This window comes from Panicum virgatum, chromosome 1N, assembly GCF_016808335.1.
Source record: "Panicum virgatum strain AP13 chromosome 1N, P.virgatum_v5, whole genome shotgun sequence".
Taxonomy (NCBI): Eukaryota; Viridiplantae; Streptophyta; class Magnoliopsida; order Poales; family Poaceae; genus Panicum; species Panicum virgatum.
The window spans coordinates 13,969,664-13,985,671 of NC_053145.1; the positions used below are offsets into that span (position 1 = coordinate 13,969,664).

Below are 16,008 nucleotides of genomic sequence, written 5' to 3' on the forward strand. Positions count from 1 at the left end.
CACCAGATCATTAGTCTTTTCTTGCCGTAGAAAATTAAATTGGCCATCACTAATAATAACAAAACTTAATAGTCTCCATAAACAAATTCCCTTTAACATTTATCATGGCATGGAATTTTGTGGGTTCCAATTAAAAATAAAAGGAACCTAGGCTCAAATATTCTAACACTTTGGCCTTACAGAAAAAGTATGAGAGGTACTAGTAATTTGCAGCACTGTTGCGTCATGCCTGATAACTGATATGCTAGCAAACCATACAGTGGTTCTTTTCGCATAACTCTAACAAGCCAAATTAACAGTTTCGGATACAGATTGATAAATCTTGTAAGTTCAACGCACTTGCACTCGCTGTATAAATGCAGAATATTTCTTCTTTATGTCGTTCAGCCGTGCAACCACTTCGGTCATTGCCATCCTCTGTTCAGACGACTCACTCGAACACATCAGGCCCAGCTCAAATATCGACTCAAGAAAATTGCTGCCCATGCTAGTCAAAGAAGATGCCAACGAAGTGCTGCCCTTGTTATCAAAGCACAGGCGCATTTGTTCATCCTGTAGTAGTCTCTCGTCTGCGACGTCAATAAGATTTTCAGGATAAGCTTGAGAAACCCACTGCCTCAGTGTCAGGCCTCCAATGAACATGGGGTCTGTAGGCCTCTTCCCAGTGATGACTTCAAGAAGCATGATGCCAAAGCTAAACACATCGCTCTTCCGTGATGCCTTTCCCATGAGTGCATACTCTGTCATAAAAAAAAGATTCAAATGAGAAAATATTACTAGGAGTACTTGGTAGATGATTAAGCCAAGTGGCACAAAGACTGGCTATTATTAGTACCTGGCGCCATGTACCCGATTGTCCCTGGCATGCTTGCTGAAACCATGGAGTTGTCATCCCCTAAAAGTATTTTCGCGATGCCAAAGTCTGCTACATGTGCAGTCATCTCTTCATCAAATAAAACATTGCTCGGTTTCAAGTCACAGTGCAGGATAACCTCGTAGTGTCTATGATGCAGATATTCCATTGCCATGGACACACCAAGCATAATCTCCATCCTTTTGAGGAACGATCCTGTGCAAGGCCTGCCTTCGGTTTCGGTGTGCAAGTATGACTCCAAGCTACCATTGGGCATGAACTGAAGCAGCAGTGCTCTGAAGTCCAAGTTGGAACACGTGTTCAATATCTTTATCAAGTTGCGATGTCTGGCCATCCGCAATACATTACACTCTGCATCGAAACTCCTCAGAGAATGGTGGTCCTGCATGTTGAGAACTTTGATTGCAACCAACACACCATCGTCGAGTTGACCCTTGAAAACTCTGCCAAAACTTCCAGCTCCGAGTAGCTTGTCCTCACTGAAATTTTCAGTGGCACGAACGATTTCTTGGTAGGAGATTAACCTGTGGCTGGTCACATCAGCCATATCAAAAGAGGCTGCAGCATTTGGCCTTTTATTTTTCTGTCTAATGATGATCCATGAGCAAAGAACAATAATGGCGCCAAATGCAACAGTGACAATAGGGAGTACAAACTTCAGGTAGTGTTTATCAGTGGCGTGAGACCTGTTCAGACATGGTGAGAATCCGAGACGTGGAGCACCATACAGCCCCACATTTCCCATCAGAGACTGCAAAGTGATGTTTGAGAAAACCCCTCCATTTGGTATCTGACCTTGTAGATTATTGAAGGACAGGTTCAAAGTGGAAAGATAGGTTATGTTGGCAAAGTACATTGGTATTCCACCTGAAAGATTATTATAAGATAGGTCCAATGTTTCTAGACTAACTAAATCCTTGAAAGAGTCTGGAACCGAATTGTCCAATGTGTTGTGGGATAGATTTATGGAAATTAAGAAACCAAGCTGTCCAAATGAAATTGGGAGGCTACCAGACAAATGGTTGTCAGCGATATCTATGAGCTGTATTGCTTTCAAGGGACTGAGATCAGAAGGCAATGCACCATATAGGTTGTTATGCGACAGATCTAGTTGGGCTAGGGAACTGAGATTAAATAAACCTATGGGTATGGCCGATGAGAACCTATTATATGACAGCGATATGTACTGCACCATGCTTAGGTTACTAATGCTATTAGGAATGGAGCCAGAAAAATTATTGCTGTCCAGGAATAATTTATTCAAACCTGTTAGAGCTCCAATATTTGTTGGGACTGGGCCAAACATGATATTCATATAGAGGTAGATTGCTTGCAGATTCTCCAGTAGCGCAATGGAATCTGGTATTGTACCGCTTATTTGGTTGCCATAAAGGCTAATCGCATTCAGTCCGGTTAGATTCGATATTGTGGCAGGGATGCTGCCACTTAAGTTGCAACCACCTGCAGCAAAGGCTACCAATGTGCGAGAGAGGTTTCCAACTGAAACAGGGATGGGGCCTCGTAAAGATGTCTTTTCTATGTCAAAGACCTGGAGCTGCCTGCAGTTGGACAGGGCAGCAAGAAAGTCGAGCTCCCCTTCCAGGTTATTTTCCCTGATATCAAGGCGAATTAGTGACCTGAGGTTCCCAAGGGTCATTGGTACTGGTCCAGTCAGCAGGTTTGTTCCTAATGCCAGAAGATTCAATTCTGTCAAGTTTCCAACAAAAGCAGGGAAGGGGCCCGTGAGCTGATTTTCAGAGAGGTGCAAGTATGTAAGCTTAGTGATCTTTCCTAGCTCCTGTGGAATCCTTCCGCTTAGGTTACAGAATGATAGGTCAAGGTGGTTGAGCATGGTGAGATTCCCGAGCGACCCTGGGATGGGGCCGGTAAGGTCATTACCGCCTATAGAGATGCCGTTGAGCTGGGACAACGTAGCTAGCCATGCTGGCACATGATCCTCGAACAGGTTTAGGCTCAAACTAAGTATCTGGAGTGTTTGGCATCTCGAAATTCCAAGCGGAATTCGGCCCGTAAATTGGTTTGCAGATAGTATCATCACCTGAATCCTGGGCAGGTTAAAACTCTGGTTTCCGCCTGGGAGAGGTCCACTCAGGTTGTTTCCAACGATAGACAGATGCTCAAGCTGAGACATGTTGAAGATTGTTGGGGGTAAGGAGCCGGAGAGCTGGTTTTGCTGCAAAAGAAGATCCTGGAGGGGCAAGGAGCCAATCCCGTTGGGTATTGGCCCTGACAAACTATTGTTTCCAAAGTATATATAGCTTAAGAAGCTCGAGTTGCTAAACAGATATCTCGGTATGGGGCCACTCAAGTAATTAGCTCCTAGACTTAGATGCACAAGGTTGTACAGAGCTTGCAGCTCCGGCGGGATTTGGCCTGACAGTTGGTTACCGTGCAGGTCCAGAAACCGGAGCTTAGTGAGGTTTCCTATGGCGGGCGGGATAGAATCAGATAAGGTGTTTCCGCCAAGATGAAGATACTGCAAGCGAGCCAACCTGCCAAGGTCCGACGGGATGGCGCCGGCGAGTTTGGTACTGCTGAGGTTGAGGACGGAGAGGAACGAGAGATTACCAATATGGGGGGTGATCTCTCCCTGGAGGGGAATACCCGGTAGAACCAGCGCGGTGACGCGCCGCCGGTGCCGGCGGCCACACGAGACGCCGACCCAGCTGCAGAAGGACACGTTCTCAGTCCAGCCATGGCCAAGGATGCCATGGGGGTCTGACACCTGGGCTTTGAAAGCACGCAGCGCAGCAAGGTCGGTGTCGTCGTTGCTTGTCGGAGCTGGAGATGGCGCCGCTGAGGCTACCGTGACTGTGGCTGTTATTAGTAGCAAAGATGTAGTAAGTACCGGTACTACTATTAGCAAAGCCATGCATGGAAGAAGAGCCATGGCGGCAAGCAGCAGTAGTAGCGAGCTCTAGTAGTGTTTTTATTCGTTATTGATGCATGCCTGTAACATATACGAGACTAATTGGTCGAAATCCACATCTTCCATCACCAATATAGTACACGAGACGTTGAAAATCTAGTTAATAGGTCGTCGGACGACTTCTGTTTTATTTTTTATTTTTTACAATTTGCCGTGTCTAACACTCTCAATCCACACCGTGTGGTTTACGACGGTCCAGTCAAGGCGTCCATCATTACGCATGCAAAAGAGTAAAGTGCCGCATGTAAAACTTCTCGGTTTACAAATCTATCTACTCTACCATATAAAAGAGCGAGTTTTTAAAAATATATTTTGTACTCAAAACTTTTTTACCCAAAGTTGTACCCACCTTTGGATTGTATTCTATCTGTTAATCTAGCGGTCGATTGCATCGACCCTAGGACCACCTTGGGACCCACAAACCTGCATTGACCCTGGGACCACTTTGGGACCCACAAACCTTCTCAATTTAATCTGCTTTCGGTCTCCTGTATTTTCAGCGTGAAAAGAAAATCTTTTTGATTGTTACGCGTTTCTGCCGATCTCGGACGGTTTTTTTTCACCGTATGGTCTCCTAGCCCAGATGTTTTTCAACCTTTAGATCTGTTTTCTGTTATCAATCTAATGGTGGATTATAACCCTCCTACAGGGGGAATTTCTTCTTCACCACACGCTCAATCGGAATTGGATCAAATTTATAAGGCCTAATATATACACCACGGCCAAACATTTAAATCAACGAAATATCAAATGCAACACATTGATGAAAATAGAACACGTTACATAAACATTTTAAATCCCAAATCGTCATCTCAAGTTTGGACAATCCTATATATAAACATTGTTTACCAAAGCTTTTCTGTAGCAAATCCAAGAACCGAAAGGATGGGAAGAAAATAACGAGAAGATCCGAGTATGCAGGCGGTCCAGATCTCGAATAGGGAGAGGGAGAGAATCTGCTGGATGTTCTCACCCCCCTTGCACGCAAAGAAGAATGAAAAGAAAAAAACGGCGCTCGAACCTGCAATCCAACGAGTGGCTCCGTGACGGACAGACAGGATGCCTTGCCGGAGTAGCCGCGCGAGGCTGCGCGTGGAGATACCCGACCCCGACCGGAAACCGGTGGAGCCGTGGAGGCGCGCCGAGACGCGGCCGCGAGGATCAGGGGGGCGGCGCCGCCACGAGCCGAGGGAGACGCGTCGGCGCGGCCCGCCGCCGCGAGCAAGCCAGGGAAGGAGGCGAGGGCCTCCGGCTCGCAGCCCGCCGGATCTCCCGGTGGAGACGCGCCTGCAGGAAGGGGGTGGAGGAGACCGTGACGAGGCCGCGGGGCGGTTTTTCATTTTTTATTTCTGTTTTTTATAAAAATATATTTTCAATTTGGAAATATATTTACAGGAATATACCCCGGCCGCTCCGCTGCCGGGCGGCAGAGACTTGAACGCAAAAAGAAGAAAAAAAAAATTGCAGACAGGTCCCTAGGCGGCCGGCTCTATCACCCCTATATAAGAGTTGGCTGGTCCCCCCACCCCTCATTTGTATCACTACAATTTCAGAAACAAAGAAAAAAGAGAGAGGGAGGGAGAGAGGCGAAGCCCTGCTGGATTTTCGAGCCGGTGACTACAGGTAACCAAAATTCTTCTACGCTTTACAAATAGCATGATTGTGTGTCCAGATATGTCGAGTAATTATTTTTGTTGAAACAGTAGATTAGCAATCAATTTAATATCATGATTCTGTGTCCAGATATGTCGAGCAAGCTTCATTTTCAAGTTCATTATGGTGACGGATATATTTCTCATGATGCGTATGTAGTAGATCTATCAGCTTTTGAACGAAGAGAGTGCGGAATAGATAAACCCTTAGAGAGGAGTCTTGGTTCCATACGCAAATGATTTCACGAGATATTCAATGTGAATCCAAAGACTCATTTCCTAACCGTTCAGACTGTGACAAATTGGGGAACTAAAGGGGATTTCTGGGAGTTGATGCTTATTGCAAACACCGAAGAATGGCGGACTTACATGCAAGCAGCTCTTGACCGCGGGTGGCCTCTTGCAATGTTAATTCAGATTCACCAGAAGGCAGGCCATTTCGGTGAAGGATCAACAAATACATCATCTCATATGAACCAAGCAGTGAAACAAGAAAATGAAGATCAGAATATGCATGTCACAGAACCTGAGCCGCAAGGTATAGCTGATCAGGTAGGAGAAAAAGAAGATCAGAACGTGCATGCATTCAACCTGAGCCGCAAAGTTTAGCTGATGAGGGTGAGCGAATACCTGGAATTGTGGGAGCTGTACAGAATGAAGACCAAGAGGCTCGAATAATGGAAGAATGTCGGGACTCATCAGACGATGAGGACTACCCGTTGCTAGGTGAATGGAGAGGCAAGGGTTTTGGAAATCCAGTGATACAGGATATTAGGGGTAATGAGTACGAATACAGAGAGAATGAGGTCGTGCAGGGGGCAAAGTATTCTAGCATTGAAGCTGTGAAAGATGCTGTGAAGCTTTGGGCTATATCGTTGAGGAAGGAATTCAGAGTTGTAAGTCTAGCAGCAAAGAATATGAGGTGAAGTGTGTCAATGACGATTGTACATGGCGAGTACATGCCTACAAGGGCAAGTACAAGATACACTGAGAGTGTTCAATTGTTACACCACATACATGTAGATTAACTGCTGTTGCTCAAACTCACCGTAACATCACATCTACTTTTGTTGCCAAGAAGATGTATGGGGTGATTCTGGACAAAATTGATTATGAGCCAAAATTGATAATGAGGGACATCGACGACCGTTTTCAATACAAAATCAGTTATGCAAAGGCTTGGCGGGCAAAACAAAAGATGTTTGAGATGAGATTTGGCACATATGAGGCATCATATGATAACTTGCCTCACATGCTGTCAGCAATTATGCAGAGAAATCCTGGAAGCGCGGCTGATACCTACATTGTACCGAGTTTAAATGGGGGACCTGGGTTTCTGCTTCGTGCTTTCTTCTGCCTTGGTGCATGTGTGAGGGCATTCATATATTGTCTTCCTGTTCTATGTATTGACGGCACATTCTTGACAGGAAGATATAAGGGGACAATACTGACAACAATTGGAGTTGATTGCAATAAGCAGGTGGTTCCCATCGCCTTTGCTTTTGTTGAGAATGAGAACACAGAGAGCTGGTACTGGTTCCTTGAACGTGTGAAGATTCACGTTGTTGCTGGAAGGCCTAATGTTTGCCTCATCAGTGACAGACATGCTGGTCTTCTAGCAGTAATAAGGCAACTACATGAAGGAAGTCGAGGACAGCCTCCTCTATGGACAGATGTTGTGAGTAGGTGGTGCATAAGGCATATGGGTGCAAATTTTTTTGAGCGCTTCAAGAATAAGGAACTTATTAATTTGTTCAAGAGATTGTGCACTCAGAATCAGCAGCGGAAGTTTGATGCATTGTGGCAGGTGCTAGATAACATGTGCGCCGAGCTGCTAAAGGAACAGACATCAACCTCCAGCCGGAGACGTTTCGGCGGCGGACCTTTCACACAGTGGATTAAGGATGCACCTAAGGAGAAGTGGTCAATTCTATACGACACTGGTGGTCGTCGATATGGGATCGAGACAACCAACCACGCAGAGTGTTACAATATGGTAATGCGTCATGTTCGTGGATTTTCTCTTGTTGGCATAGTTGAATTCATCATATACTGATGCACAAGGTGCTTCAGAGAGCGGTACCAGGCAGCTGCTGTCTTACTTAATGATCCAGGTGTGACTTTTTTAATAGGGTCACTAACTACATGAAAGAAAATATTGAAAAGGCTCAATATCACAGAGTGGTCTCTATGGGCACAAAGAATCAAAGGTTTGAGGTTTCATGCAAGGACAGGACAGGGCAGGGTGTCCGCAGACAAAGGGTCGTTCAGGATTGCTTGATAACGCCAGAATGCAAGGTTTTTTGCAGATGCAAGAAGCCACAGCTTCTTCACTTACCATGCTCCCATGTCATTGCGGCATATTCAGAATCTGGGTTGGATCCTGGGGTTTTTGTTTCACAATATTACAGAAAAGAAACTGCTGTGCACACTTGGGGCCATGAGATATATGGCATAGGCAGTCTGGGATCATTCACTACACCAAATATCTCTCCAATGTACATTCCCAATCCAGATGCTAGGAGAGGGGTAGGTCGACGGCAGACACTTCGTATCCGTAACGGAATGGATGAGGCTGAGGCAGGAAAGAAGAAAAAAAGATGCAATCTGTGTGAAGCAGATGGTCACACTTACAAGAAGTGACATAAAATGCAAGAAGATAATGCTGGTGCTGAAGTTGGACCTTCTGGAAATCCCACCGATGCATTGCCTCCGGAGTTTGGAGCCCGTTGCGTCTAGATTTCGTTATGTGTGCATATGTATTTGAACCAGATGTATGGATATGTATTCCGACATGTATGTGATAATTACATTTCGTTATGTATGGATATGTATTTGCACCAGATTGTAGCATGTAATATTACGAAGGTATTGTTCTGTGTTTGAATTGTTCTGTGTTTTGCTTGATTTGAATTGTTCTGTGTTTTGCTTTATTTGAATTGTTATGTGTTTTGTTTTATTTGAGTTGTTCTGTACTTTTCAACTCTCCTTGACGAATTACGAATTATTTGAGCTTGTTTTGCTCCCTGATTATATATATATGATGGTCGCCGCCTTGAAAAGTCGCCGCCTTGAAAATCCGACAGGGCTTTGCCGCTTTGCCTCTCCCTCCCTCCCTCTCTCTTCTTTTTTTTCTGGATTTTTAGTAAGCCAAATGGGGGTGACAGAGCAAACACCTTATATAGGGCTGGGCCAGCTGCTGGGAGCCGGCCGCCCAGCTGCCGGGCGGCCAGGGGGGCCGGCCGCCCCGCTGCCGGGCGACCGGCCCCAGGGACCTTGAAAGGCCCTTGTTTGGTTTTGGTAATTGAGTGACAACTTATGTGGACTAATAAGTATTTATGTTGAGATACACAGGAGATTAGTCCACACAAAAACACTAGTATGAGCAACATGTGCCATGGAGGAGAAATGACTAAGTGTTGATGCTATGCTCATATAGTGTGATCGAGGAGCTCATATAGTGCTAGGATCGAGTGGCGTGGTGAGATCAAGTGAAAATCCTTTGAAAATGATTGTGAAATGCTAACACACATGCACATGGTGTTGTTCACATGGTGGTGTTGGCACATTTGCAAAGGAGAAAGAGTTGGAGTTGATGTTGATCAACTTTGGGAAGCAAGAAAGGTTTTTCGGTTTTCTCCGGAAATTAGGTGGTCTCTTGGAGTGGAATACTGCTTTGATCCATTGTGTTTTGGATCAAGTATTCAGTTGGGTTGTGTAGCCCTCTGAATTAACTTTCCATAGAGTCCAAGATCACCTAATTTGGACATCGGAGATAAGAGTTATGGCCGTTTTACCGAGGTACATTTCTGCTGGAAATATACCTGCGGACGGTCCGCTCAAGGGGGGCGGACGGTCCGCCGTTATCTCGGATGAGCTCGAACAGAACCGTTTTTGGCTCTGTTGGTGGTCCAAAATGAACTGCGGACCGTCCGGTCCATGGGGGCGGACGGTCCGCCTTTAAAAGCTGAAACGGGCGCAGAAACTTGGTAGTTCTGTCTTGGGTGTCCAAAATGAACTGCGGGCCGTCCGGTCCTTGGCGGCGGACGGTCCGCCTCCTACTGAAAATTCTGGGACAGAAACACTGCGGTTTCTGTGTGTGCTCACTTTTTGAACTGCGGACGGTCCGCCCTTAGGGTGGCAAGAGGCTCCGTTGAAGCCCGCAAGAAGATTGTGCGGTGCTCCGGAGAAGAGATTGTGAGGGGTATTGTGCTCACCCCGCGGGAGCCGCGAAGAGCAACTTTAGTTGAGCGAGACGTGAAGAGCAACAAGTGGTTCGGCCGGATCATGTCCTAGAGCTCGGTGTGAGCACTCCACGTGGGAGAGTGTCAATCTTGTCTACTCTTCTCGGTGGTTTGCATTCTCAAAATCACAAGTCTCGTGTTTACATTCATCTATATCTTGTGCTTGTGTAGTTGCTCTCTAGTGATTAGTTAGCTTGTGTAGCTTGCTAATCATCTTCTTGCTTGTGTAGCTAGAAGTAGAGATCCTAGTGTAACTAGTTAGCTTGTGTAGCTTAATTAGTGGCTCTTGCTTAGATTGTGTAGCTAAGCAAGTTGAGCTCTTGGATTTGGATTGTGTATCCTTGTCTTTGAGCATCTAGTGAGCTTAGGTTTGGCTTTGTGCTTTTGCTCATTAGAATTGTGTAAGAGCTCCCCCGGTTTGTGAAGTACTAGTGCTTAGGCTTGTATGACTTGGCATTAGAATTGTTAGGAGAGCTTTTACTAGCTTGGCTCTCCATTTGCTTTGTGTAGGACGTTTTTGGAGGTGCCTTAGAGTCATAGTTAGAGGGGTGAAGTCTTGGCTAAGCGAATAGTTTCAATTCCGCATAAGTTTCGGTTAGCCGGCACAATTAGTTTTAGAAAGGACTATTCACCCCCCTCTAGTCCGCCATCTCGACCCTACAAGTGGTATCAGATCTGAGATCTCTCATTTGTGGTCCTTACCGACCCGAGAGGATGGCGACTTATGGGCTAGATGTTGAGTGTCCACATATTTTTGATGGCACACACTTTGCACGGTGGAAAAAATGGATGATATGCAATTTTAAATATATTTGCCCTCAAATGTGGTGGATGGTGGATGTAGGTTTTTTCTCATGTGTTAGATGAAGGAAATCTAACTCCAACACAAGAGAAATGCCTAGATCTAGACATCCAAGCTACTAACATCTTGTTTAGATCTTTGCATAATTGCATTCTTGGTGAGATCATGAACAAGGAAACCGCCCATGAGATTTGGAGTTATCTAAATGAGAAATATGGGGCGGCCTCCGATGATCATGATGATTATAAGACCAAGAAGGAAGTGCATGAGGATGATGAGCACATTCATGACATGGTTATTGTGGAAGATTGCTCCATCTCATGGACAAGTGATGGTGATGATGATCAATCTACAACAAGCTCACTTGACAAGGTTGATGATGATTCAAGTGTTGCAAATTATGATTCTACTCCAAGCACACTTGATGACCAAGTTGGCTCATGTACGGATGATATTGCTACGTCAAGCTCATCTCCATCGCCACATTGCTTCATGTCAAAAGGTGACACAAATGTATCAAATTGCAATGTGATTGATCTTAATTCATATGATGAGCTCTTGAGTAGATATGCTAGCTTGACCAAATTATTTTAGGAAGTGTTAACCAAAACAATCAAATTTGAAAAAGAAAACTCTTTTCTCAAAGACACATGTGAACAACAAAAGCATATACTTTATGTCATAAGTTGTTCACATGAGGAGCTAAAATTGACTCATGAGGAGCTTAGTGTTGCTCATGAGAATTTGGTACTAGACCATGCTTTACTCACTAACAAGCTTTTTAGTAAAGTAATTAAAACTAGTGAGAGCTCATCACATGGGTCAAAGGATCAATTGCAAAATGTTGCTAACCCTTGTGATGTAGGCAAGAAACATGTATCCACCTCATGTGATGATTTATTGTCTATGCCATGTACTTTACATATAGATGCTTGTTCTTCTTCTATTATGCAATATGAGACTAACCTTGTAGAAGAAAACAAAGAGCTCCAAAGTCAAGTGAAGTATTTGAGCAACAAGATAGAGAGATGGACAAAATCAAAAGTCACACTTGAAAGCATAATAAAAAATCAAAGAAACTTCGGTGACATGAGTGGCATTGGTTCCAACAAGAGCAAAGTCAAAGGCAAGAAATGGGGAAAGAATAAATATAATAGGAAGATGAAGAAGTAAGAAGAAATGAAGCTATCTCATTTCATGTGCTTTCAATGCCATGAGATGGGACATCTTGCAATTGGTTGCCCCAACAAAGAAAAGCTCAAGTTGGAGAAGGAAGAAGAGAATCTTAAATATATCTAATGCTTCAAGTGCCGCATTTGGGGTCACCTCACCTCAATGTGCCCAACCAAGCAATTGGTGAAGCAACAAGAACCTCAACTAAAGCCACAAGTTGAGCAAGAGAAGGTACCCCAACCTCAAGTCAAGATCAACCATGATGATCAAGTTGATGACTTGAAAATGATGAAAAAGTGAACAAGAAGGGGTGGCAAGGCAAGAACAAGACATCTAACTCACATTCAAGATGCCAAGATGTTGAGTAAGAACAAGATCCAAGAGAAGAATCCACATGGTCACATCAAGTGCCATAGTTGTGCAATATTGGGTCACCTAGCCTCGGGTTGCCCAAACAAGCTTGAGAAGAAGGCTCAAGCAAACAATGAGAAGCAAGGCAATGAGATGCATCAAATGAGGTTGGAAGAAAAGGCTCAACAAAAGAGAAGATGCTACTTATGTCGGGAAAGGGGACACATGGTTTATTCATGTCCCTTAGGTAACAATTCTAAGCCTATTTCAATTGATGCAAATATTATGCTTAGAAATTATGGTAATGGTACCTCATTTGTTACTATTGCAAAACATCCCGCTATTCATACTAAGGCATTGCCAAAGTATGTTGCTCCTAACTTGAGAAGACCCAACCTAATTTGGGTACCATCAAAACGTGGATGAATGTGTGTAGGTACCAAAGGCATTGGAGGCTTGATTCAAATTAAATTCATATTTTTGATCTTATGATTGAATCAAGGAACTGAAGCTTTTTGCATATATACAACCCAATGCCATGACAAGCTTATGAAGTCCAAAGTGCTTTCAACATACAAGTGCAATTATCATGTTGTGGGTGATTCATTGAAAATATTTGATGGCTTGCAAATTTATTTGTGTTAAATCTTGCTTTTGGATGAATTTTTTTTTTGCAAATTGAAAAATGAGCTAAATGTCATTTACTTCTCAAATGTGGCTTGAAAACTAGTACATATGACATTTGGTCCTTATGTGCACTCTTTGCTTGAAATTTTTGATTTTTCAAAACTTTTATGGGCTATTTATGAGTTTTCTTGATTTTACTTGTTTTAATTTTGATTTCTCGTTCTTACTCACTCATATGAGTCTTTGGATGGTGTTCATACTAGTTTTGTGATTTTTGGAATTTTATTTGAGCAATGTTCCCAATTCAAAGTTGAAATTGTGAAAATTGGAAAAATTCTGGGCTGTCTTAATTTTGGTAGTGCGGACAGTCCGCGGGTAAGAAGCGGACGGTCCGCCGTTCATGAGACTTGTTTACTAGAGGCTCTGTAGAAAAGTTTTAAGCCGCAAAATTACATTGCGGACGGTCCGCTCATGGACTGCGGACGGTCCGCTCTTGGTGTTTTCAGGAGGATCCTGACAGCTAGACTTATCATGAGCTGCAAAGGTATATCTCTAGTTGATCATATTCTTTTGGGTGTATATGAGATGTTTGAATTGGATATATATGCTCTTGTTGCTTGCTACAAGATGATTGAATGGATTAAATGGTTAGTAATCAAAATTGAGTTAGTTTGAATGGATATGATCATGAGATGACATTCAATATGGGATATGATTAGATATATGTCTTGTGAGTTTATTCAAATAAGTTGACATCAAGTTTGATTCAATTTGATAAAGTATAGCTCAATTGCTCAAAATCTGTCATTTATTGAAAATCTGAGTAAGCTGAGAAGATAGCCATAGTTGGATGATTAAATCTGTTTGGATTGGTTTGAAATTTGGTATACATTCCCTACACTTATGATACTAGTTGCTGTACAAGTTTCATGAGAATATGATGAGGGATACTTTGGTTTTGGAGTGGATCTTGTCTATGCATGTGCAGCAGTTTTCAGCATACACCTATGAGTGAAGATGTGAAATCTGGTAGCAATCTAGAAATGCATTGAAGCTCAAATTTTTATGGCTGCCATATGACTTAGTGTCACACATCTCCACAAAATTTCGTGGCAATTCAACTTGTACTTTGAGAGATTTGATGTATTCTTTGAGAAGTACAAAATCTATCAGAAAAGTGACAAATATTGGATTGATTTTAAGTCACTTAAATTAAAAGGTCCTCAAGTTGGAATCATCTTTACAAATGGTTGAGGAACCTAGGTTTGGTTTCGAGAGGAGCTAGAAGCATAACAAGTGTTGGGTACAAGAACAAGTGTTGGGTACAAGACCATTTGAGTGTACTTATCACATTTTTGGTACTCAAATTAGAAGATCAAGACTAAGCAAAATAGAAAGAAAAGGACTTAAAAAAGACTTGAAGATTATTCATCATTTCTAGTCCACCATCTTGATCAATCAACCAAAGTCATTCAAGTGAGTGTCAAGAATGGTTCTTGGAGAGATCACTTCTCCCTAGAGAGGGACCGAGCCGCCCAATAATGGGATTGACAAGCAAGGTGCTTGGAAGGCTAATATGGAAGTGGTGGTCTAGAGTCATTAGAGATTCTTAGTTGAAGATATCAAATGGGTTGATCAAGAAAAGCAAGTAACACCCAAAGTAGAGATATTCATGAAAATTCAAGTGATATTCAAATAGTATTCTCTCATGCAAGCAAGGATCAAAGAGATGAAGCAAGCCAACCACAACAAGATAATGCATTTGATGATAAGTGATATTCATTTTATATGGGTGAAGAATGGTTTTCATATTGGTATTCATTGTCTTCACCAAGTTATTATAATTGGACTTCATGATGCTAGTTGGAGAGCTAAATTGGAATCTAATGACTATCCTCTACTCCAACATAGCAAGATCTAGTACAACAATGGTGGTTCCACAAGTGATCCTCAACTTTAAGTGATCAATTCAAATCGAGAAATCTACCCTCATCAAGAAGAGCTCAAGATTCAAGTAGATTGACAAACACTTTTACATAGGGGGAGGAGCCCCACTACAAGTGGTGTAAATTCCAATCAACTTGAAAGTGTCCATCAAAAATGAAGATTCAAGACTCAACCATCTACCCAAGTCAAACTCTTTGTATCAAACCACAAGCGCTTCATATTATTGCCTACAAGGGGTATTCAAGTGATAACCCTACAAGTACAAGAGGTACAACTTCAAGTGGTAGCCATTGATCTTCATATAACAAATTTCATGTGGTTTCGGCCCTTTTTATGGTCATTGGTGACAAAGGGGGAGAGAAATGAACAAAGATATGAATTATGGAGTGGATCATAGCATTTAAGAAAGATCAAGCCAAGTATTAACTCATGATGATCAAAAGGCTTGATGGAGTTTGGTGCTTGTGTGGCATCAACATTTGGGAAGATGAAATGAAATGTGCAAGGCAAAGGTATGACTTGTAGGGCATTTCATTTCACCGGTCAAAGATTTTGTAGAGAAGTGCATGACCGGATTTAGGATATATGGCCGTACTATCAAGAGGGGCAAACTTGTTTGCATATCAGACATCTAGTGCGACTTGAGCGATCTAACATTGCGATGTTGTTAGGATCGAGTGGCGTGGTGAGATCAAGTGAAAATCCTTTGAAAATGATTGTGAAATGCTAACACACATGCACATGGTGTTGTTCACATGGTGGTGTTGGCACATTTACAAAGGAGAAAGAGTTGGAGTTGATGTTGATCAACTTTGGGAAGCAAGAAAGGTTTTTCGGTTTTCTCCGGAAATTAGGTGGTCTCTTGGAGTGGAATACTGCTTTGATCCATTGTGTTTTGGATCAAGTATTCAGTTGGGTTGTGTAGCCCTCTGAATTAGCTTTCCATAGAGTCCAAGATCACCTAATTTGGACATCGGAGCTAAGAGTTATGGCCGTTTTACCGAGGTACATTTCTGCTGTAAATATACCTGCGGACGGTCCGCTCAAGGGGGGCGGACGGTCCGCCGTTATCTCGGATGAGCTCGAACAGAACCGTTTTTGGCTCTGTTGGTGGTCCAAAATGAACTGCGGACCGTCCGGTCCATGGGGGCGGACGGTCCGCCTTTAAAAGCTGAAACGGGCGCAGAAACTTGGTAGTTCTGTCTTGGGTGTCCAAAATGAACTGCGGGCCGTCCGGTCCTTGGGGGCGGACGGTCCGCCTCCTGCTGAAAATTCTGGGACAGAAACACTGCGGTTTCTGTGTGTGCTCACTTTTTGAACTGCGGACGGTCCGTCCCTAGGGTGGCAAGAGGCTCCGTTGAAGCCCGCAAAAAGATTGTGCGGTGCTC

The 16,008-nt window shown here is 43.3% G+C and overlaps 1 protein-coding gene across 2 annotated transcripts; it reads right to left on the minus strand.

Moving 5' to 3' along the window:
• Positions 1-56: 56 nt before the first annotated feature.
• Positions 57-5,181, minus strand: LOC120655250 (probable LRR receptor-like serine/threonine-protein kinase At3g47570). 2 transcript variants are annotated; one of them, XM_039932998.1, is made up of 3 exons: positions 4,846-5,181; positions 836-3,712; positions 57-740 (listed from the first exon to the last, which is right to left on the minus strand). In XM_039932998.1, exons 1-3 carry the CDS (start codon positions 5,162-5,164, stop codon positions 331-333), a joined length of 3,606 nt encoding a protein of 1,201 aa, XP_039788932.1. In that variant the 5' UTR covers positions 5,165-5,181; the 3' UTR covers positions 57-330. The 2 variants fall into 2 exon arrangements, with proteins under 2 accessions (XP_039788932.1, XP_039788933.1); XM_039932999.1 differs by having other exon boundaries at positions 79-740; positions 836-1,404; positions 4,846-4,974.
• Between the last annotated feature and the right edge of the window lie 10,827 nt (positions 5,182-16,008).